Raw genomic sequence first — 23011 nt, 5'->3', positions numbered from 1 at the left:
TGTGTGTGTCTGTGTGTATAAGTGTGTGTATATATAATTATTATTATTATTTATTAAATGTTTATTTTTGCGTTTACATGCATTTATTAGCATCTATGTAAAAAGCATGACTTGAGTAAACTGAGTAAAGGTTAAACTCTCAAAAACAAGCTATAATAAATGCATAACACATTACTAGCCTACGGATATATTATAATGGTAATATACTGATATTCATAACAGTTGTGACAGATATGCTTCTTTTATGTGTTTTTATTTATCGTTAATAAACATAGTGGAGGATCTAGTAATTTTATACTGTATAATAAGGAATGATATGCAGCGCTTCCGTTTACCCATAAAACTAAATTGAACCCAGGCGCGTTCACACGCATAGCACGCGCGTCCGCGTCTCCTGGTCGGCCATTTTGACTTGAGAAATAATGTCAAAATCTTTTTCTGCTCACAGTTTAAAGCGCTGAAGGGGCCAGTGCTGAAGCGGGGCTGCTGGAGGAGGGAGGATATCGGGGGTCTGTGGATGCAGGACGATGCATCGCCAATTAAACGTCACATTTCCCCTCTGACAGCCTACAGAGCGGCTCTTCTCATAGATTGCTGTTTATCTGGCATCCCCAAGTGTCACTGGTAAGTTCACAGCAGTTTATTTGTTCACAGTAATGCTATCCATCGCTGTTTCGGTGCGTATATGTTCAGTTCGGTCGCCTCAGATGAACACAGCAGAATGCATATGGGCTCACGTGACACGGGAGCAAATTAAATATACCACGATTATGTTAAACACAAATGCCTTTCACCTTGAAGTGTATGCTCATTTACTGTCATTTACTGTTTGTACGTCGTAATATTGCCTCGACGTGCTATTTGGGTCCCGGAGTATGTTTGCTTTCGTTTATGCAAACAAGCTTGATACGATTTGAAGGCTTTTGGCAGTGGAGGCATTTATAACGCTTTGCCACATCCAGTAATCTGGCATGCAAATTCCCAGCGTTCTGATTGGTTTGTCGAGTCTCGCCTCTGCGTTCCGATTGGTGGATCGCGGACGGTGACATTGAGCGAGGCCGCTGTGTTTCTTGTCTGACATTGGTCTTGAACGAGGGCTTGGATTTCGCCTCTTTGCCGTTAAAACGTTTCGTGCGTAATTCGTTGGGAATGAGAACATTGTACGAACTTCAGATTGCCATCGAAAGCCTGTAGGTCCCGTCACACTCGTCAGTGTGGGCGTGAAGTGTGTGTGAGGCGTGGACTATATGATTTGATCACACACACACACACACACACACACACATACACACATGTTGATCTCTGCAGCATTACAGCAAACACACGTGATTTCAGTTCTTCAGTATTTGCTCACTGGTGTTAATAATGTTAAAAACCTAATTTCAGATTAGATAAATGCATAAATTCAGATATCAGCATTTATATTCCAGTTCTGTATTCATTTAGTTCTATCATTCTGTCAGTATGTTGCTCTATCTATCTATCTAACTATCTATCTAACTATCTATCTATCGATCTATCGATCTATCTATCTATCCATGTAAAAAAAACCTAATAGCAATAAAAACAATGGAGATTTCAATAAATTCTATAATTGCTTATAGTGATGCTCAGTTCTGAGTGTGTGCTCAGTCTTTAAGTGAGTATTTGTTTTTTTAAGAGTGTAATTTTAAGAGCGTATTTATGTGTGTGTGTGTGTGTTGTAATAGATTTGGTGCAGTAATGGTCTGTGACACTGTTAGATGTAGTTTAGTCTGGCAGCTGACCTCATATCCGCTGATTAATCCCATTAAAAGACTAAAAAGGAACATTGCCCGTGTGTGTGTGTGTGTGTGTGTGTGTGAACACCTTCATGTGTGTCTAAAAGAGCTTATTCAGCCCGACTGTTAGTCATATTACAGAACGGTGATGTGGTTTAATTGAAGTGTGCGTGGCACGCTTTCCTCAGCTCTCGTGTGATGGACTGCTCGTTTCTCTGGTCTTAGTCATGTCTTGATGACTGTCTTTGTCCCTTCAGGTGCATGTGTTGTAATGTGAGGCAGGCTTGCGGATGGATGGGTTATATGACCACTGACCACTCAGTCTAGTAAACCAATGTGTGTAAACTGGTCTCTGCAGCCCAACTAAGGACACACACCATCCGACCGAAGGTAATTTACTGCTTAACATTCTCTATGGGTGAATAATAAACAGCACCAGCACTATCATCATTACTTAAGTATTTTACACATGACACCGTCATATTTGGTGAATGAAATCCAATGCTTATTCATTTCTAGTTTTATGATGCTAATTCCAAAAATAGTGGCTGTTTCAGGCTTTCTCATAAAATGTGATGTTTTTGTTATTAAGAACTATTTTTTATTTCTGTCTTAGTCTGATTTTCAACCGTACGAACGGCTCTGAAGATGTTATTTCTAAACCTAATCCTAATTTTTATGGTTTGAATCCTGGCTAGTGGTGAGAAAGTGCAAACATGACCCCATGTTACGTGGGATGTTTTACTACACCAAAAAGCAACTGAAAATTACAGATTTAGTTAAAAAATACTGTGACGAGTCGGCTGCCCCTCCTCTTTATTGTCACCATCACCCCGTCCTTTATTCGCCGCCCTTCACCAGGCTCCCGACGGGAGTGGGTGTGTTTGAAGAGGCGCGGTATTGTTCAGGTCTGGCGGCGTTGACGAGGCACACCTGAAGTGAGTTAGCCTTTGTCGCCGTTAAATACCGAACGCGCCTCTCCTCGAGAGACCTGTCTCTTCCCCCGTGCATGCACGCTGGTGTCCTCGTGGGTCCAGGAAGGGTGCGCGATGGACCTCACCCCGCCGTCCGAGAAGTGCGTCGTGGGACCCCCGTAGTCCAGGCTGTGAGCACACAGCTCATCCCACTCTGCCGCCCGGAGCAAATATAGACGGAGATGCCGCGGAAGAAGCCGCGCCCCTCGCGCCCCGGACCAGAAAAGGAGAGCGCGGCGACCGCCGGACTATACCTGGACCCTTCCCCTGGAACACGGCCTAAACCTGCACGTTACCGGATATATAGGACACCAGATATATTTATTTGGACACTTTTCCCTGGACACTTTATTTTGTATTATTTATTTTGTTAATAAAGAAAAGCCTCTATATATATACGCCCACTGTGTCTGTCGCTGGCTCCTCCCGTCACAATACAAACAAAAAAACACAAAACGGCTTTTATGTACAGTTAGCATATTTGACACTGAATGGAGTATTTGAAGTTTTTAAGTTAATTATGCATTTTAAATACTTATTTTGTAGCTAAACACACATACACACACACATATATATATATATATATATATATATATATATATATATATACACTTATGCAAAATGTTAGGAGTGTTTTCATTCTGTTTCATGAAATTAGACAATACTATGACTAAGACATGTTTGTTCATGATGCATCCCAGCAGTATCATTATGGCGATCAGCTATAGTATTATATTTTTTTAATCGTATCTTATGTAACGCTTGGTGTGGTATACAAGTCCAGGGACAGTCAGACCTGAAGGCAAATGAAATCAGATCAGCTAAATGTCTTTAATTGACCGATGCAATTGATTACCAAGCCGCTCATCAAGAGTTTAATTACAGCCGACTCGCTAATGTTTAATAGTTGCCGTATGTGCTGCTCTGAATGTTTTATTTATGCTGTAGGTGCTCATTTTTCTGTGCATTATTTATGCATTGATCTCTTCTGGTGCATTATGCGTTTTCTATCGACGTTTTTTGTCGAACAAAAAGCGTATTGATTTCAGTTGGTGACTGGCAAACCTGTGAAACATCAGCTTGCTTAGTTTTTCTGATATGCTTGAGTAACACTCTCTCTCTCTCTCTCTCTCTTTCTCTTTCTGTCTCAGTCTTTCTCTCTCTCTCTAGTTCGTCTGTAAGCTGCAGTCATGTTCTGGAAGTTTGACCTGCACAACTCCTCTCAGATTGAGAAGCTCTTGGAGAAGGAGGACGTGACCCTACAGGAGCTGCTGGATGAAGAAGATGTGCTGCAGGAGTGCAAGGCCCAGAATCAGCGCCTCCTCCTCTTCCTCACTCGGGACAGCAGCATGCTGGAGCTCCTCAGCCTCATCACGCACGAGCCCCCTGCTGACCGGGAGGAGAAACTGCGTTACAAGTGAGTGACCAGACGGATCACTTTTTTGAGCAACTTTTAAATAATTCTAAGCAGCTCTAAAATGATTGGATGGCTTGTTTTGGATGGGGAAAAAATATCGGTCAATCTGCTGAATTGACCAATATTTGGCCAGTTTAAGATTGGACTGGCTGATCAAATGGTATTTGACAAATTATAGATTATGTAGCAGGTTGATTACTTTCACAGATGCTTGGCCTTTTTAAAATGATTAATCAGATGGCGTTTCACCATTTTAATATAACAGATGTCTAAAATATTTATCTATAGATTGCTTTTGTGTTTAATTTAAACGTATTAGCTAGTTTGAATAATTGATCCAGTATTTTTATTCTTATTATTGTATTATTTTATAATTTAAATTCTGACCAGTTATGCTTTTTTCGTTTTATTAGTTTTTGTTTTTATTATTTAAAAAAATTTTTTATTTTATTTCAGTTATAGCTAGTTCACTTTTATACTATATACTTCTATACTTCTACTATATATAAATACTACTAACTATTAAATAAATTGTGCAAGTTTCAGTTGTATTTGTTTTATTTTATTTAAGCTTTATTTCAATTATTGGAATCAATTAATAATAGTTAATTAACGATAACAATACTGGTTTGACCCTCTGTGAGTCAATAGACAGGCTTGTTAAACAATCATAATTTGTTCATTAAACAATGATATTTGGCCGTATTGAGATTATCATACTATATTGAGATTAAATTAGATTTCAAATTTAGATTATAAAAAGTAGTGTTAACTCTATTTTGTCCATTCACAGATTTAAGGACAACTCTGTCAATGGATAACACTCACTTTCATGTGCTGCCATTAAATTTGCATTGTATACTGAATTATATATATATATATATATATATATATATATATATATATATATATATATATATATCTCTTGTCATATATTGTCTTTCTGTCTCTTTTGCAGGTATGCTAATGTAGCATGTGAGTTGTTAACATGCGACGTGTCACCCATCAACGATAAAGTTGGTGGAGACGAGTCTCTGATGAACAAACTCTATAGTTTCCTAGAGCAGAAGTCAGCACTGAATCCTCTACTGGCTTCCTTCTTTAGCAAGGCCTTTGGCAACCTCATCACCCGCAAGACAGAGCAGGTGCGCAAACGTCTCTCTTTTTTTTGCGTGTGTGTGAAAAATCCGTTTTCCTGCTAATTTTTCATTCAGCTATTTGCTAATTTGCATCATTTAACAGGTGATTGGCTTCCTAAAGAGCAAGGAGGATTTCTTAGGGCAGGTGTTGAAACACTTGGACACGTCGGCTATGATGGATATGGTGCTGCGTCTCATTAGCAGCGTGGAGCCCGTCTGTCTCAGACATGAAGTGCTTGCCGTGAGTGCACGCAACCTGCTGATTCATTTATAGGTGTTTTTATAGTGGACACTTTGGCTCTGCAAAAAATAAACGTACAGAAGATGTGTGTGCAACAGCATACTGTGGTGGAAATCACAGCATTGGAAATGCAATTTTAGGCATTACGTAGGCTATTTTAATTACGTTTTATACATCCTAAATAGACAAATAATTCTTTGTTATACACTTTATTATATACGTTTAAAATGTAAGCTTTTAAAAGAAGCCTTTTATGCTTACCTGCATTTATTTGACTGGAAAATACAGTAAAACTGTAATACTGTGAAATTGGATTATAATAGAAAAAATTGCAATGTAAATTATTCCTGAACTTTTAGCATCATTAGACCAGTCTACGGTGTTACACGATCCTTTAGAAAAATCATTCTACAATATTGTCGTGCTTCATATTTTTGTGGAAACCATGATACATTTGATTTTTTTCAGAATTCCTTCATGAACAGAAAGTTCAAAAGAATAGCATTTATTTAAAAAAAAATGTTTATGTTTATTTTTATGGTAGTGTACATTGTTTGACATAGTTACTTTGTTGAACATCATATTTGAAATATATTTATATATATATTCTAAATTTATATTTAAAGAGTTGAATGGTGGAAAACTATAAAATCGGTACACAGAAATCATTAAATGGATGCATAGTGAAAAGTTTCTAAAACAATTCCAATGTAACTTTAATGAAAGGAAAAAATCTACGGAGTAATAATCAACCACTGGGATGTGTTTTGATGTTTTCAGTGGCTGAACGAAGAGAGGCTGATCCAGAGACTAATTGAGCTGATACATCCTCACAGCGACAGTGAGGTCAGTCACTGCAGTTTCACAACGTCCTCATGCAACAAAAACATATATATCTCAATAAATATGAACGACCTATATTCATAAATGCGCTTGTGTGTTCACAGACGCAGTCGAACGCATCTCAGGCGCTTTGTGATATCATCCGTCTGAGCAGAGATCAGGCCAGTCTGCTTCAGGAGACGTCAGATACCGACCCTCTGCTAACAACACTGGAGCTGTGAGTGTGTGCCACTTTTGTGACTTTTGCTGTGTCAGCTAGACGGGGTCTTGCTGTCTGAGCGAGCAGTTTTCCGTCTGAATCGGCAGCAAAGTGGGCCAGACTTTATCTAGGAATAGTTCAGGGACCGTTCACCTAACAATGCAAATGATCTGAAACCGTGCTCGCCCTCAGGCCTTCCAAGATGTAGATGAGTTAGTTTCATTCGACCAGATTTGGAGAAACGTAACATTGCTCGCTCACCATTTGATCCTTTGCAGAGAATGGGTCAGAATGCAGAGAATGGGTCCGAGCAGCTGATTAAAAAAAGTTAGTAATCTACACACAACTCACCAACGTATGTTTTGGACTGTTTATGCTCGTAAACTCTGCTTGTTTCATGAAAAGTCCAAATAAATGATGGATAGTGGACTTGTCTTTTACCCACAAGTGAAGGTTTGAAGTTAAAAGTGCCTGCATGTAGATTTTTCCTTTAAAACCAAAAAATGATGAACTGAAGTGGAGGTTTTATTAGAACGGATTTGGAGAAATGTAGCATTACTTGCTCACCATTGAATCCTTTGCTGATTGCATTGAGTCCAAGCAGCTGATAAAAACATTTTCCCCTCCTGATTAAGAAAAGTCCACATTTTCAATCCAAAAATCAATATTATAGATAGAGGACACCAGAAGTGAAGGTTTAAAGTGCCTACATGCAGATTGAACATGAGTCGTGTGGATTACTTGTGTATTGTGATGTTTTACCAGCTGTTTGGACTCTCATTCTGACGGCACCCATTCACTGTAAGGATGTAAGGATAAATCTAGCTGTTATGTGTGTGTGTGTGTGTGTGTGTGTTTCAGACAGCAGAACGTTGAGGCCCTATTGAAGAACATGTTTGAAGGGGAAAAGAGTGAAGTGTGCATTGTTAACGGAACTCAAGTTTTACTCGCACTGTTGGAAACTCGTAGACCAGGGTGAGTAACAAAAACACAGGCATAATTCATCTCGCTTTCATTGTAGCTAAAGTGTGTGCTTGTGCGTAACAGTGTTGAGCAGGTGATTGACCCATGCTCTCAGGGATCGGAAAAGTCTTACACTGTAAACAACAGCATTCTAATGGGCATCCAGCCACATCTAAAGAACTTCCAACACCTTCTGTTAAACCCACCCAAGGTCGGTCCGTTCCCGCAGTTTTATCGCAAGTCTTAAAAAAATAAGCTAAATCACTGAAGGATGTCACACTGAGGACGTTTCGGCTCTCTGTGCGCAGAAATGTGTGATGTTGACCACGATGGGCGTTTTGGAGGAGCCGTTTGGCAACGCTCGACTGCATGCAGCCAGACTGATGGCTGCTCTTCTGTACACCAGAGCTCCCAGAATCCACCTCGAGCTCTGCCAACTGAACATGATCAACCTGCTGCTGGTATTAGTCATTCTTAGTCTAGTCAACCAATAAATTAAATGTTTTCTTTCTTAGGTCCTATTAATTCATTTTAATCTTTCTGCATATTAAGACTCTTCGCATGGTATTTTCAAGATAATGTTATTAGTTTCATTTTTGTGTCGTAAGAAATTATTTTATTCATTAATATATTTAAATTACACTACTGTTCTAAAGTTAGATTTATTTTTTTGTTGTTGAATAGATAATTTTATTCAGTACGAACTCTTTAATCAAAGTGACAGTAAAGATAGTTGTTACCAAAGTTACAAATCATTTATATTTCAAATAAATGGTGTTTTAATGAACTTTCTATTTATCGGACGAGACAAAAAAAAGTCACATGTTTTCAAAGAATAATCAGCACAATTGTTTTCACACTTATGATAAATGTTTCCGTAACAGCAAATCAGCACTGGAGTAACGATGCTGAAAATTCAGCTTTGCATCACAGGAATAAAAATAGTTTCAATGTTTATTTTTATTTACAAATGACTGTATTTTTGGTCGTATTATAACAGGCTTGGTCAGCAGAAGAGACTTCTTTTTTACTCTTTCTCTATAGGATTTGTTTTTTAAATTCTCCTGGAATAATTTCCTACACATCCAAGTAGAGCACTGCGTCTCTGCCATCCTTAACCAGACGACACTGAATGGAAAAACACACGACAGTCCAGATCAGATTCAGCTGGAAACACAAGATACACAAAACTCAGACAAATCTGACATGTTCACACGCTGCGACGTGATAAAGCATGTAAGTATGACCCTCAATTATTAATATAGTAAAATAGTATATATAGTAAAGCATAATGTCCAAAAAATAAATAAATAAATTGTGTGTGTGTGTGTGTGTGTGTGTGTGTGTATTAGTGCTGTCAAATGACATTTAAAAGTTTTTTTTTTTTTTTTTTTTTTTTTTTTTTTTTTTTTTTTTACATAAAGTGTGTATGTATATATAAATAAACATTCATATATATATATATATATATATATATATATATATATAATAAACATTATATATATATATATATATATATATATATAGATAGATAGATAGATAGATAGATAGATAGATATATAGATAGATAGATAGATAGATAGATAGAAAAAATTACTGTATATGTGTGTGATTTTAAAAAAAAAAAAAAAAAAAAAAAAAAGTATATTTATATTTTTCAGATTTTACAGTACATTTTTTACTTGGAGTTTCACTTCTATTATTCCATTTGTTCTGATAATGGCATTAATTGTCAGAAATGAAAATCTTGTGAAATATGTGTTTGTGATTGTAATATGGATGTGTGTGTGCAGCTGCTGAAGGACTGCAGGCTGGTTCAGAGGATTTTGGATGCTTGGGAGGAAAATGACAAAATACAGTAAGGACAAATTTAAATATGCATGAGCTAAGGTGCCGATACGTCAATATGCTGATTGAGTGTTTGTATATTATATTACATGTATAGTAATAAAACCATCTGTCCGTGTGTATGTTATAGGGAAGCTGGAGGCATGAGAAAAGGTTATATGGGTCATCTGACCAGGATTGCCAACATAGTGGTGCAGAATGCAGAGAGAGAACAGGAACAGACCCAAATCGCAGAGCTAATAAAAGGTAGCTGACTCACGCACTACATTTTATCCTTCTTATACACATTTATTATCTGAAAATATTTGGTATGTTTGTGTATGACAGAGCTACCAGAGGACTATAAAGCACATTGGGAGCAGTTTGTGAATGAAACGCTAACCGAAACTAACAAGAAGAACACAGCAGACTTGGTGAGATTTCATACCAGGACAATCGGAGGAAGCATTTTTGCATAAAAAAAAAATTACAGTATCACCTTTGATCAGTGGTTTAATTCTAAACAAATTCCAGGGGGTCTTGTGGCTAACTTTACACGCTGATTGCAAAATTTGTCTCATTTTCAAAAAGGTTTTTATTTAGCATGATAAAAAATGCATTATTAAAAAAAATACTGTTTTAGGGAAGGTTAGGGGGATAGTACACACATTGAGATGCAGGGAATGAGTTCATCCGAACATGAGTACATCTGAATTTCTCTGCACTATTGTATAATTGGTGCTAGTGCACATGTGCAGATATTCTGAAAAGTACATAAATATGCAAAAACCCATACATTTATACATTTTGGTTTAATTGCTGGAATTATAAGGGCATTCTAAGTGCATTAATCAAGCAAAAATGGTTCAAAGATTTGCTTTGAGTGCACGCTTGCTACAGTACCGAGTTCTGATTGGCCAATTGCCGTTATTTTATTTGTTATTCATAATAACTAGACGATTTGAAGACAAAATTAATAATCCAAAGGGGATTGTAAAGGGGGGGGGGATGTTTTTTTTTTTTTTTTTTTTTTTTTGCACTGGAGGATGCCACCCTCCCATAATTCGAACCCTGCCTTTAACAAGTACCTTGCTCTTAACACAGGTGTTCTCAGATTATCAGATCCAGCAGATGACGGCGAACTTTGTTGATCAGTTTGGACTGAATGATGATGAATTCGGAGACCATGACGGCAGCATCAGGTGATTCAGATTTAGACTTTACTGTAATCAGTAGTTAAATAATTATTCATTATTAAAATATGTATACACAAATATTAGCGCTGGCAAACGGTTAATCACGATTAACTGAATACAAAATAGAAGTTTATATTTATATGTATAATTATGGTGTGTGTGTGTGTTTATGGTGCCCAGTAATTCATTTAATTTAATAATTATGTTTATTAATACTGGTTTAAATTGATTTAATGTGTCTATTTATTTACAGCGCCACATTTGATCGAATCACAGAGATCAAATTTAACCTAGTGGATGAGGGGGTGTGTATTATTGTGCCACTTTTTGTGTTTGTTTTCCTCTTATTTGCACGCTTTTAGCTTCCTCTTGCTAACCCTTCCCGTTTTTTTCCTCATCTTTCAGGCGAGCTCTGCCATCTTCGAGACTCGCACGAAGGAGCGAATCCGGCCATTTGATGACGCCGAGGAAGAGGAAGATATTTGGGAGGATAAAGAAATCAACTATGCAACACAAGTGAAAGCCAGAAGCAGGTTCATAAAAACACACGCACACGCCGACACACAAAACGGCTATAGCTCTGACTGCTGTTCGTCTTTTGTTAGGTTCGGACTGGTGACAAACGCCCAGAAGAGCGAGGCGGACGGCGGCCCTCGCAGACGTCTGGGGTCACCCGACATGGAGTGGTTTCCGGAGACCAAACAATCTCAAGAAAACGCCAAGAACCAGGAAATGGACAAGCAGTCCAGCGATCTGCAAAGTACGTACGCAGCTCACACAGTCTAGATCTAGACAGCAATATAACAACTGACCGGGAAGATGATTATCACCCAACAGGTCCTGGCTGGATTGCGAGTTTTGAAGATGACTTTAGCTGTCGGGATTTCGCGAGTATCGCCATGGATACGGGCTCCAGCGTGTGGGGGAGCTCTACCACTCAGCTCAGCGAGACGGAGGAGAAGGGATGGGCCACCTTCACAGACTTCCAGCCCTTCTGCTGGTGAGGGAGGGACTGTGTTTGACTCGATTATTGTGTATTCAAGTCATTCGCGCACTTTGCTAAACGCTCTCGTGTTCTGCAGTTCAGATGCAGGACCCAGATGCAGTTCGCCCGTGGACTCGGAAAATCCAAACAAACCCAGCCAAAATGAAGAAAGTAAGTCGTTTTTTGGGTTTTTTTTAATTCCTCTTCATACTATTGCACAACACATAAATATCTTGGCTTAAATATGTGAGTATCTTTCATTTTTGCTTACATTTTTTTTATTAAAATAATAAATAGAATTATACAATATTTTAATGTAATTAATTATTTGATCTCTCTAATTGTTGTTCTTCATATGAATATTAATTTCTATGCAAGATGCTTTTAAAAGTTTGGTGTTGCTAATAGTAATAATCAATAAAAATAATAGTAAATATATTTATTGCTAGGGAATTATAGTACTTTTGTACTTGAAGTGTATTTTTGTTAGCAGTAGTAATGCATTATTTACTATTTGTATAATTTTATGTTTATTTCATTTGAATTTTGAAATATTATTATTAATACTACTAATGTTAATAATGTAATGTAATAATTTATGTAGTGTCAGTTTGATTAATTTTCCCATTTAAGTGTCTGTAGTCTTAATTTCTTATGCAAGAATGCAAAATGTTAATTATTATTGTCACTGATTTTAGTATAAGTAATATTAAATATCACATTTTTAGCATTTTTTTTAGCATTTTTTTGTATAAAATATGTAATGTGTGAATTTAATATATTTATAAAACAAATGCAAAATAAGTCAATTTATGAGTTTAATCTCATAAAATTGTATTAATAAGTGAATTAATACATTTTCTCACTGTAAATACTATAAGCCATAGCAACATAAATGTTCTATGCAAGATGCCTATAAAGGTTTTTGTTGTTATTATTATTATTATTATTATTATTATTATTATTATTAGTAATAGGAGTAGTAGTAGTATAAGTAATTATACTAATTATTGTTATTATTAGTATTTACCTTGTGTGTGTGTGAGGTACTTATGAGGTACTTTTCAGTTCTTTTAATTGTTATTCGTTTTAAATGCTCTTTTGAAATGCTATCTTAACATCAGCTCACGTGTCTTGTGTAAGTTAAAGGCTCGTCAGCGTGTGTGTGGAGTGTGTGTGGGGCGAGGAAGGCTCCGCTGGTGGCGTCTGACAGCAGCTCCAGTGGGTCAGACAGCGAGGAAGAGGAGGACCGGACCAACATCATCACAGAGAGCGTCGCCACAGCCAATGCCAGGGACGGCGTTAAACTCAGTGTAGACGCAAAAAATGAGAAGGCAGTCTTCATCAGGTAAAACACGCTAATACACATTATTACATTTGCTGACGTCTCGGAAAGCTTTATATAAACGGTGATGTTACTTCCGCTGTCACTTTCAGTGACACTAATGCCAGAGCAACAGGTGGCGTGGCAACAGATGTCATGGCAACAGGAACCATCACTGGTACTCAGTCACCCAAGGAGCAGAAGTGAGTGTGTTTCTCCTGGGAATTACTGGACATGGACTTCAAGTGTCTAAATATAGCTCTGTCTTGTTCTACAGAGGCGACTCCAGTAGTAACGGGCCGATGTAACAGCACCTGCCGCTCGCCTCCATCCCCATGACGGCTGTTACTCTACCCATCGGATGTTAAAGGCCGTGGCTTCCTGTTTGTTTTCAGACACGTTTCCTCTCCTTCTGGCATCTGCCGTTTCCATCGGTCTGCCCTATAGTTACGTGGGTCTTTTTGGTTTGAGCATAAGCGTTTACTCTAGTTGATCTATGTCTTCCCTAATGAAGACATCTTCACTGTTGGGAACACTGACCTTTGAACCCTGTGAGAGCGGCCCCACTACAGTCTGTGCGTGTGTGTGTGTGCGCGTGTGTGTTTTTTGTTGAGTGTTGTGGAGCTAGAATTTAATGCACATCCACAGGTGAATTCTCATGTATGCGTAAATAGGCTTGGTACATCTACAGGTGTGATTTATAGTGTTATTTTTACGTTTCTGAACCAGTGTTTTCCACTTAGAACAGGCAAGAGATCAAATCTGTGTGTAGTGTGTGTGTGTGTGTGTGTGTGTGTGTGTGTGTATCTATTCGATATCTCTGTTTGCTGTAGCCCTTGGGCCCGGTACTGATTTGATTTCAGTACTGATTTGTTTGCACTTTTGTTTCCGCACGTTTCCAGCTCCGTCCGTCATTCACAAAACACCCATATACGAGCAAAAATAATTCGGAGCAGGTCTCAATATTTCTGTTTTGTTGAAGGCTGTTTTTATATTAAAGTACTGAAGCTTGTATCCACCACAGGAGGAGGGGCGGGGGGAGATAATTGCACAATTTTAACTTTTTCCTCAGAATTGTGAGAAAGAACGCTGAGGAAAAAAATTGCAACATAGAAACCCATGTTGCAATTCTGAGTTTCTAATCGTGAGCGCTTCTGTGTGGAGAAAAAGTTAAAAATGCGAGAATTTATTTCACAATTTATTTTATTTTAATCTGTAGCAGAAACAAGCTTCACATGCAAGGGATAGTTCACCTAAAATTTTAAATGTACTCATCGTCACGTTACAAACAAGAACGACTTTCTACTATAGAACACAAAAGGAGATGTTTAATAGAATGTTCACGCTGCTCTTTTTCGCAGAATGTAAGCAGATGGTAAATAGAACATTTAGAATATTATGATGACAAAAAAAAAATGGACAGAAATATTGAAATGAAAAACGTTCCCTCCGTTTGTATAGACTTGCTGCATCCTGAAAGGTCAAAACACCAACAAAAAATCTTACTCGTTGTGTTTTATATCAGATCCGTTCATCTTCATCTCTGCTCATTTAAATGTGTTTGGACTAACGTCTCCTTTCATGAAGGAAAAAGGCACGTTGAGAGTAAATGATGACTGTTTAAATTGTGAACTATCCCTTGTAACACGTTTATCTTTGTGGTTGGTATCAGAACGAACTCAGGTGAACGTCGTGAGTCTGTGCGCAAAAAGAAGAACCGAGGGCGCGCGTGCCTTGAAATATCAGAAGGACACATCAGTGTTCACCACGTGCACATCTATCTTTAATCACATCTTCCTATATCTCTGTCAGGTCTTAGTAATAATCGCCGATGCGTATTCTTTACGATATGTACACTTTAATATTATATTTTTATGACTAATTACTAGCGAAACACTAGAACACTGCGGTGTCCGTTTGAATCTAGAACGATAGCAATAATAACACGAATGATTCGTCGGGTTTGTTTTCTTTTTTGTGTTAGCAATGTAGCTTTGAAACGTGCACGCGAGCGAGCGCGCGCGAATGGCGAAGACTCGGCGTGATTTCGGTTGGTTTTTGCACTTTTAAAAACTTGATTTTGATACCAAATGCAGCGGGATGTTAGTGGCGGCACGGCAACGAGAGCCCTCGGTCGGTGTTTGGTCTGTTTTTGAGTTTACAAGTTTGTCGTGTCGTTGAAGTCGCAGGTGACTGCGAGCGCGCTTGCGTCACGAGACTAAAAGCGCGAGACCGGAGAGACACGTGCACCGATCGGCACCAGGCTCTGTGCTTGAATGTAATTCATATTTATTTTTTATTTTCTTATTAATATTTTTATTTTATTTTTTTGCCAAATATTTTCTTTAATATTCCCGTTGATGGATAGCAGGGGTTTTTTTTCTCTTCGTTACTTCATATTTGCGATTCAAAAATATAATTCAGCACTTCAATACTGCCAATAGCAGTGAGGTCTTTACTAGAAATAAAAGGTAAGACGCTAACCCCCTCTTTATCTCGTCTTCCGCTGCATACAGGTCTGTATTAAGCGCTTTTTCTGTGTGATCGAGTGCAGGCATTTCCCCTCATGTTTAGTCGACCTGAACGAGTCGCGCTGCTGATAATGATTTGTCGTTTGCAGATGCATTTGCAAGAAGGGAACTGAGTTTTTATCAAAACTGTGATGTAAGAATTGTGCTGATATCACGTCGCAATTAATTCTCACATTCTTTCGGTTGGTTTCATATCATTTCTTCCGCCGCACCACCATACTTGTGAAATCCACCTTTCCGTCGTCGGGTTATTTTCTTTCCTGCTCTTGCGTGTATTCATGTACCCAAAAAAAAACACACAAATGCATACTGTACGTAATGTACTGGTACAATGTTTTGTGTTACGTTCTGCCTTGAGCATCTGTCCATGGTGTGAAACTGGAACACAGGTCTGTTGTCATTTAGTCAAATGCCTTTTTAATGTATACTGATGCTGGTGGTTTATTTTTTTTCTTTCTTTTTTGGTAAAATGCAATACTGTACCTGTTATCTGTCGTCAAGAGTTAGGCTTTAAAATCAGATATCAAACAAATAAATATTTCAAATGGGTTTGTGTGTCCATGTGTTAAGCCAAAACACCCTTTTCTTTCCAAATGAATAAACTACCACTGTATACTAACAATAATTAACTAGTTAATACTAAACATAGGTATAAGGTAATTTTACAAGGTATAGTTCATCTAGAAAGCACTTTTCATGAGGATTGCCGACAAATGCATTCTGCATTTAAGCAATTTTGTTCCCTTGAAGTGTCAAAATTACAATATAATTAGGTAAACATTACTAATGAGCCATGCATATGTTGATGTTCATGGCCGTTAACTGTTCGTTGTTAGGTAATTGTTAACATTTCTGTTAAATAATGTTAGCAGGTACAACTTGATTAGTTTACCAACAAGTAAATGATAAAGTTTATTAACTAAGATTAATAAATGCTTTAAAAATATTTTTCATTGTTGGTTCATCAACTAATGCGGTTAATCTTGTTATGAATTTAATGTAAATTATTACCCGAAGGTGCGTACAGCCTATGCATGAAAATTAAAATTCAAAAAAAGTGCTTTACATTAAATACAAGTGAAAAATGTTATTATAATTTAATGCCAATGAACTAATGTACAATGTAAGACAAAAAACTAAAAATTAAAGATAAAATTTTAATAAAAATATATGAATGTGATCTCAGATCTCAACCATTATATTACCTTAAGTTTATTAATGACATTTTAAAAAGTAGGTCAGCGTTTCACAGAAATTATGCATTGCAAAATAACAAATATTATCATATAGCAAAATGAATATGCATCTGTAACACTGTATACTAATGCATTAGTCAAAATTAACAATGAGCATTAATAGTTCATGGTTCGGAGTGTATTAACTAACACATACAAGTACATTTTGAAATTAATCCGTTTTTAATAATGTAAAAGTATTGTTTATTGTTAGTTCCTGTCAAATAATTGGGAGAAGTTATTATGTGTGTATCTGATGCAATACAATTTGTGGAAATTTAAATGCATTTCCAAATTCAAGTTTGCGTTCCCCATACCTGATGATTTGCCTTATGTCATGAAGAACATGAAACCAAAGGAATGAAACAAAAATTCCACGACTTGGAATGCCAGCAATCCTGTGTGAAGTGCACTGAAAGCGAAAGCTCCCTGGAGGCACGAGAGGGCGGGGCCTCTGGTGAAAGGAGGCGGGGCAGCTTGGGGAAGTGGGCGTGACTTTGAGTGTGTGTGTGTAAGAGAGTAAATATTTTTCACTACTGGTGGAACCTGTCCGTCTGCTTCACCGGAGAGACACAGAGACTCAGCTCGGAGTGAAGGACGCACAAAGAACTGCGGAGAGAACACGAACACATTTACCGGCTTAAAACCAGAAGGAATGCTGGACGGAGACCAGGGTGGACATCATGTAAATGAAGACGACATGCGGTGTGTTTCTGTTTGTTGACGTGACAGGTGCATCGCTGCGTGTGAATGAGTCGCGTGTGCGTTTCCGAGGACCTTTAATGGGTAGAAGCGTCCTGGATATGGGTGGATGTCAGAGTTACAGCAGCTCTGATGAAGAGGATGGCGGCGCTCTCAAGGCAAACTACACCAATGTCAGCCTGTTCAAAGTGTGAGTGTATACAGCACCTACACACACTAAATAGGCAGTAAAATAAGGAGCGCACACATCAGTCAAATGCCTGCTGAAAAGATAAGCGCCAGCATATCTTTAGAGAGAGAGAGAGAGAGAATGTGTGTATGAGCATAGAGGTAGTTTCAGTTGGGCTTTCAGTTGGGAAAAGGCTGAAAGTCAGAGAAAACTTCCACAAGTCCATGTGTATTTGTGTGTGAAAACATGGACCCTCTGCACAAGGGTTTATGGGTAAACACACCTGCCGCAGCCCGTGCATGAATGCAGTGGTCATTTTCAAAAACATTACAAAATGTCTAAAACCATCACTTTCACATAAGCATTTATTATTACACATGAAGTAGCCGTTTAAAACAATAAGTGGTAATGCCAATGTAGGCATGTGCATTTTCATATGTGTAAAGTTACATGGCACTTGCATATCATGCTAATTGCACAAAAACTTAACTTCCTAATTGGAAATACATGGCTCTTTCAGTCGGTAACACTTTAAACTTCTGTATCTAAAGTGACCTTTATCTGACAGAATGTAACCTCGCATCAAGGAAATACTACAAATAAAAATATTCAAATTCGTATTTTGAGTTTCCCATTAAACAAACATGAAGTTATGCAAGTTATTTACTCTTTAGAACTACAGCTATAAAATCTAAATTAAAGAAAAACTAACCAAAAATAAATTGTACTGGCCAAAAAATTATTTTATTATGCCAAAATTGTGTTCCGTGAATATATTTTGTACATTTCCCATTGTAAAAAAAAATATAAATTGTCATATGGTCTGAAAAAATGTAGGAAAAAAAGCTAAAAAATGTATCACTGTTCTTAGAGCTACAAATAGCATGAGAGAGGTTTATCTTCAATGTTAGAGATTTGATTTTTATTTTTATTTTTTTTGCTGTCACACCACGACACATTGATATGTCAACTACCCATATATTATAAGCGACCATAAATAAGTGACATTATTTATTTTTTATAAAATAAAAAAATTACATCTCCTTAAGTGCCCACTGCAAATAGTATTTATTTTTTACAGTAATGAGATGCGCTGCAGGTGATGCCTGAGGGATCTAGCTGAAAATACCTCTCATCAGATGAAATCATGCGATAATGCGACAGGGAGTGCTGTGAATCTCATCGGTTCTTAAAAGCTGACGATGCTTACATCACCTTAACATCTCTGTGTGCGATATACAAAAATGCACCAACATTTGCTTATCGCATAAGTATCCAGGTGTTTTAGCTCAATCGTATGGCACCTCACAGCCTGTTTTAGTCAGTCGTGGAGGCCGCCACACGCAAACACGCGCTATCAGTTAGATCAAGGCTGCATTCAGAGGTCCGTTTTCTCTGCGTTCACACACTCCGTCAGGTCAGCGCGTGTGCGGTTTTTCTCATTTGCATGAATGAAAATGAAAAGCGCCGTCTCTACAGTGGAAAGCAGCACTCTTTCCAGTAACGACGTGACGATGCTGTGGGAAAACACAGCCTCCTTCGACACATACAGCAATCGACAGGCCCCAAACCAAATCCGTGTGTGTCCTTGTGTGACATCACACTGTGTGTGTTGGCAAACTGTTCGCTATTTGCTCAGCAGCATAACTATTTGAACACAAATTAACTAGCCGGCAAGCTCACCGCAAAAGAATTTCACGTCGCAAAGCCAGCCAGGCACATACTGCAGCTATATATCAGCCATATCAAATGAGACTTATTTTATGCAATTCCCCTCCTCTCCGGCTCGCTTTTTAATGTATTTGTCAAATAAAGCTGGCATTTTATACCACAAATACTGTTGGCTCCTTAATTAATTGCTTTTTTTCTTCATTCATAAATGTTTAAATCGACCCTCCGTTCCTGGTCACACTGTGTACAATGCATTAGCGTTTAGTGTAACCATGAGCTGTGTTTGTTGACAGAAAGAACAACAGTCTACATATAGTCCCATCTGCTGAGGTCAAACCTTACCTGAAGGATCACTTCCTGTCCAGACGCGTCACTGATCTTGACCTCCTGACCCTCTCTGCCCTGCCACACGGCCTCGACCAGCAGGAGTGGATAGCAACAAACAGTGAGTATTCAAACACGATATAAAAAACGACTGCCAGAAACATCCATACTACAATTAATGGAAATTTTGTGTGTGTGTGTGTGTATTGCATACATTAAATACACACATGCACAAGTCAAACAAGTTAAACACCCAGTGATTAAAAATGACACGCTCAAAAGTCATCAGAGTGACTAACTCAGGGCTGAAACAATACACTAAACGGAAACTTGTCAAATATTTCTCAACATATGTGTAATGCTCAGAAACACGTAAAGGAATGATGGGAATGTGTCGGGCTTGGCTCACACATCCAGACATTTAAATAAAGGCCGGTCTGACCTGGAGCCACCCACTTACAATTAAAAACATGAAGGCACAGCAAAAATAGCATGTGCAAAGAAAAAACACGGCTAAATGGCATTTTTGTTTGCACTATGCATCAGATTCGGTGGAGGTCTGCGGGTTTGTCAGGCTCTGTGTGTGTGTGTGTAATGTGTGTTAACTCATCTTACCATCTCTTCCAGCGGTGTCGTTTTTCCAGCACACAACCCTCTTCTTCAGCGCTCTGTCTGATTGTTGCTCAATGACCACGTGTCCGGCCAAGAACTCAGGAAACATGTGAGCAGAACAAACACACTTCGTTACGGCTAGATAAAACAGACCAACTTAATTCACAGATTAAATTCGGGCAGAAAAATATGGCACGCCTTATCAAATATTGCCTAAACAAGAGTTCATTATAGCTAATAATACAATATCGGTTTTACAGCAGTAGCTCTGTCAATATTGTATTATGAAACTATAACGTAAGACACACACACATATATATATATATATATTCTCCATACACACACACTTATTATATTAATATATATATATTAGTAGTAGTAGTAGTTCTTGTTATCTGTAGTTTACTTTAAAATGATTTGCATGGATACAGACATGAATGCAGATATATAAAAAAAAACCATTACATAGCATTTTTGTTGTCACATGCAGTGAGTGCAAAAACACCATGAATAGTGTAAAACTATAATAAAATCATGCCGCAGCACTATTACAGTAAATATACAAGAGATTATTGTGATGAGTTCATTATAGTGATTATACAGTTATACATTTAATAATCATCAGCTGCAGAAATGCTATTGTAAAAAGCAAAATCTAAAATCTAGAAAAATATTGCAAGGCACAATTGCAATTTTTTGCCATTTGTTTGTCTTTTCAGTATTTATGAATGGACGGACGATCAAGGGAAGAAACTGAAGTGTTCAGCTCCGATATACATCGACTACGCCTTGTCCTACATTCAGGAGATACTCACAGATGAGCGTGTGTTTCCCACCAAGGCTGGTATGAAGTTGTCACAATCAGAATTTAGCTCAGCTGGGAATGATCTGAACGCACAGAAGTGAATGTGTGTGTGTGTGTGTGTGTGTGTGTGTTTAGGTTCAGCGTTCCCTTCTGGATTCATGTTCCTGATTCAAAAGATCTTTGCGATGCTCTTCCGCACGCTGGCTCACCTGTTCAGCGTTCACTACCAGGAAGCCATCGCCGTGGAGATACACCCGCATCTCAACACGCTCTTCACACACTTCATCACCTTCAGCCACATGTTCAGACTGCTGGAGCCTTCGGAGACGGCACCGATCGACGAGCTCATCGCCGTGCTCACACACTGACACGCAAACGCAGGGAATATACACGTGAGGGCTTCACAAAAGGGCACTGTGAGTCCTAAAATTCACAAATGGGGCGCTCTGTAGCTTTGGCACCTAATGGGCGCGTGCAAGTGAAGACCACGAGACTGTAAGTCACATCAAGTGCGCTATTTAGGACAGTTCCTTTTCGTTGTTACATGAAGAATCCCTTTGATCTTTTGACCCAGTAGAATTAGAATGTGTCAATCAACTTCAGACCGAGCTCTGATTGGACATCGCGCATGACCCCGCCTATATGTGTTTTTTCTGTGCCAACTGTGAACGTGGGCAATTTTCTTCTGGCCAGTGGCCACACGGCCTGTCAACGACATGCAATTCTTAGGAATCTGGGAGCACTGGGAGCTTTCAACTGTGCTTTGCGAATCATGCCGGCATTCCCTCTTGGTGTGTTTGTCTGTCACAATGAATAGAAAAAACACCATTTGGGAGGGCGGAAAAATGCTTTACACTGTCATTCAAAAGTTTGGGGTCACGATAAAATTACTACTATGACTCAACAAGCATGCATTAAACTGATCAAAAGTGAGTCAGTGATGGTAAATACATTTATAATGTTGAAAAAGATTTTTCAAGTAAATGTACTTATTCTATTCATCCAAAGGCCCTGAAAAAAAAAAATCACAATTTCCACAAACATATTATTATTAACGTTGATAATGTAACATGGCTGCGAAAATATCAGGAATAAATTACATTTTTAAAATACAAAACAAATACTAAATTGTAATAATATTTCAAAAAGTTACTGTTTTCATATATTTCGATCAAATAAATGCAGCTGTGGTGGGCATAAGACACTTATTTCACAGACGTCGGAAATCTTACCGACCCCAAACTGTTGAACTGTGTATTTTTAGACGAATCACAAACACCACGTCCCGTCCTGTTTGGATGCGACGCGATAATACGACAAAAGAAACTATATTTACCTGTTTTCCCGAGGTTTCCGTCCAAACCCGTCTCGACTGTGGAAACCATCGATCACGTGGCTCCTCTTTCTGTAGCCCCGCCCATTGCGAAATCCCATTGGACAAAAATCCCGCTGCGCAAACTTGTATGCTAATCAAAACGTCCTGATTGGGCATCTTCGTCGTTTTATTAAAGGACAGACACACGTGATGAGGGATGAAGTCACACCCGGTTCTGCGTATTTAGGACGTCATTTGAAAAAGGGAATTAAAATGCTGAGGTACTACATTCATGGGAAACTGTTAGGTATCATCCGCAAACGCAATTTCACACACATCGTTTTTCCGACTTGAACATGAGCACAATTATTAATTTACACAAAACACCTCTGGGAAGATACTGCGATAGAAGGTAGCCGTGATATACGGTCGATATGGGTTTAGTGTTTGTGCGTGTTCCTGAAAGACGGAAAGAGGATAAAGAGAGAGATCAGATGTTTCTCCTCGATCCCAAGCATTCATAAATGAACAGCCCCGAGGATATTAGAAATATACACACGAATACACACCGCGGAGAGCTGGTCTGACTGGTTCCCAAGAGGAATTGGATCCTTTTACACACACACACACACACACACACACACAACCATTGTGTTGTGTCAGTGTATTTATTGCTTTTTTGTCGAAGAAACTGAATTTTGGACGTTACATTTGTCAAACACGCATTATAGTATGTTAGTATACTATTGTACACCGTATTATACACTGTATACTGCTTT

General features: G+C 38.3%; 1 protein-coding gene across 3 annotated transcripts in view; it reads left to right on the top strand.

Annotated features, from left to right (window-relative positions):
• Positions 1 to 379: 379 nt before the first annotated feature.
• The window catches only part of ppp6r2b (protein phosphatase 6, regulatory subunit 2b), a 23443-nt gene continuing 811 nt past the window's right edge, over positions 380 to 23011 (top strand). The window contains exons 1-25 of one of the 3 annotated variants that reach the window (XM_043264955.1): positions 380 to 624; positions 2018 to 2150; positions 3886 to 4151; positions 5110 to 5296; positions 5394 to 5531; positions 6312 to 6377; positions 6479 to 6591; positions 7435 to 7548; positions 7621 to 7747; positions 7845 to 7997; positions 8581 to 8772; positions 9330 to 9394; positions 9515 to 9630; positions 9712 to 9797; positions 10468 to 10565; positions 10813 to 10864; positions 10965 to 11092; positions 11165 to 11319; positions 11397 to 11559; positions 11642 to 11715; positions 12688 to 12892; positions 19470 to 19621; positions 20128 to 20221; positions 20832 to 20956; positions 21053 to 23011. The exon at positions 21053 to 23011 is cut by the window's right edge and continues 811 nt beyond it. In XM_043264955.1, coding sequence (XP_043120890.1) covers positions 3925 to 4151; positions 5110 to 5296; positions 5394 to 5531; positions 6312 to 6377; positions 6479 to 6591; positions 7435 to 7548; positions 7621 to 7747; positions 7845 to 7997; positions 8581 to 8772; positions 9330 to 9394; positions 9515 to 9630; positions 9712 to 9797; positions 10468 to 10565; positions 10813 to 10864; positions 10965 to 11092; positions 11165 to 11319; positions 11397 to 11559; positions 11642 to 11715; positions 12688 to 12892; positions 19470 to 19621; positions 20128 to 20221; positions 20832 to 20956; positions 21053 to 21285 — 3063 coding nt within the window. In that variant the 5' untranslated portion in view covers positions 380 to 624; positions 2018 to 2150; positions 3886 to 3924 and the 3' untranslated portion in view covers positions 21286 to 23011. Of the gene's footprint in view, positions 625 to 2017; positions 2151 to 3885; positions 4152 to 5109; positions 5297 to 5393; positions 5532 to 6311; positions 6378 to 6478; positions 6592 to 7434; positions 7549 to 7620; positions 7748 to 7844; positions 7998 to 8580; positions 8773 to 9329; positions 9395 to 9514; positions 9631 to 9711; positions 9798 to 10467; positions 10566 to 10812; positions 10865 to 10964; positions 11093 to 11164; positions 11320 to 11396; positions 11560 to 11641; positions 11716 to 12687; positions 12893 to 12981; positions 13072 to 13145; positions 15949 to 19469; positions 19622 to 20127; positions 20222 to 20831; positions 20957 to 21052 lie in introns of those variants that run through there. The other 2 variants (XM_043264953.1, XM_043264954.1) reach the window with 2 other exon arrangements.

The sequence above is a fragment of the Puntigrus tetrazona genome, chromosome 18 (genome assembly GCF_018831695.1).
Source record: "Puntigrus tetrazona isolate hp1 chromosome 18, ASM1883169v1, whole genome shotgun sequence".
NCBI classification, from domain to species: Eukaryota; Metazoa; Chordata; class Actinopteri; order Cypriniformes; family Cyprinidae; genus Puntigrus; species Puntigrus tetrazona.
The sequence above is the reverse complement of the archived record's forward strand: the minus strand, read 5'-3'. Positions and strand labels throughout refer to the sequence as shown.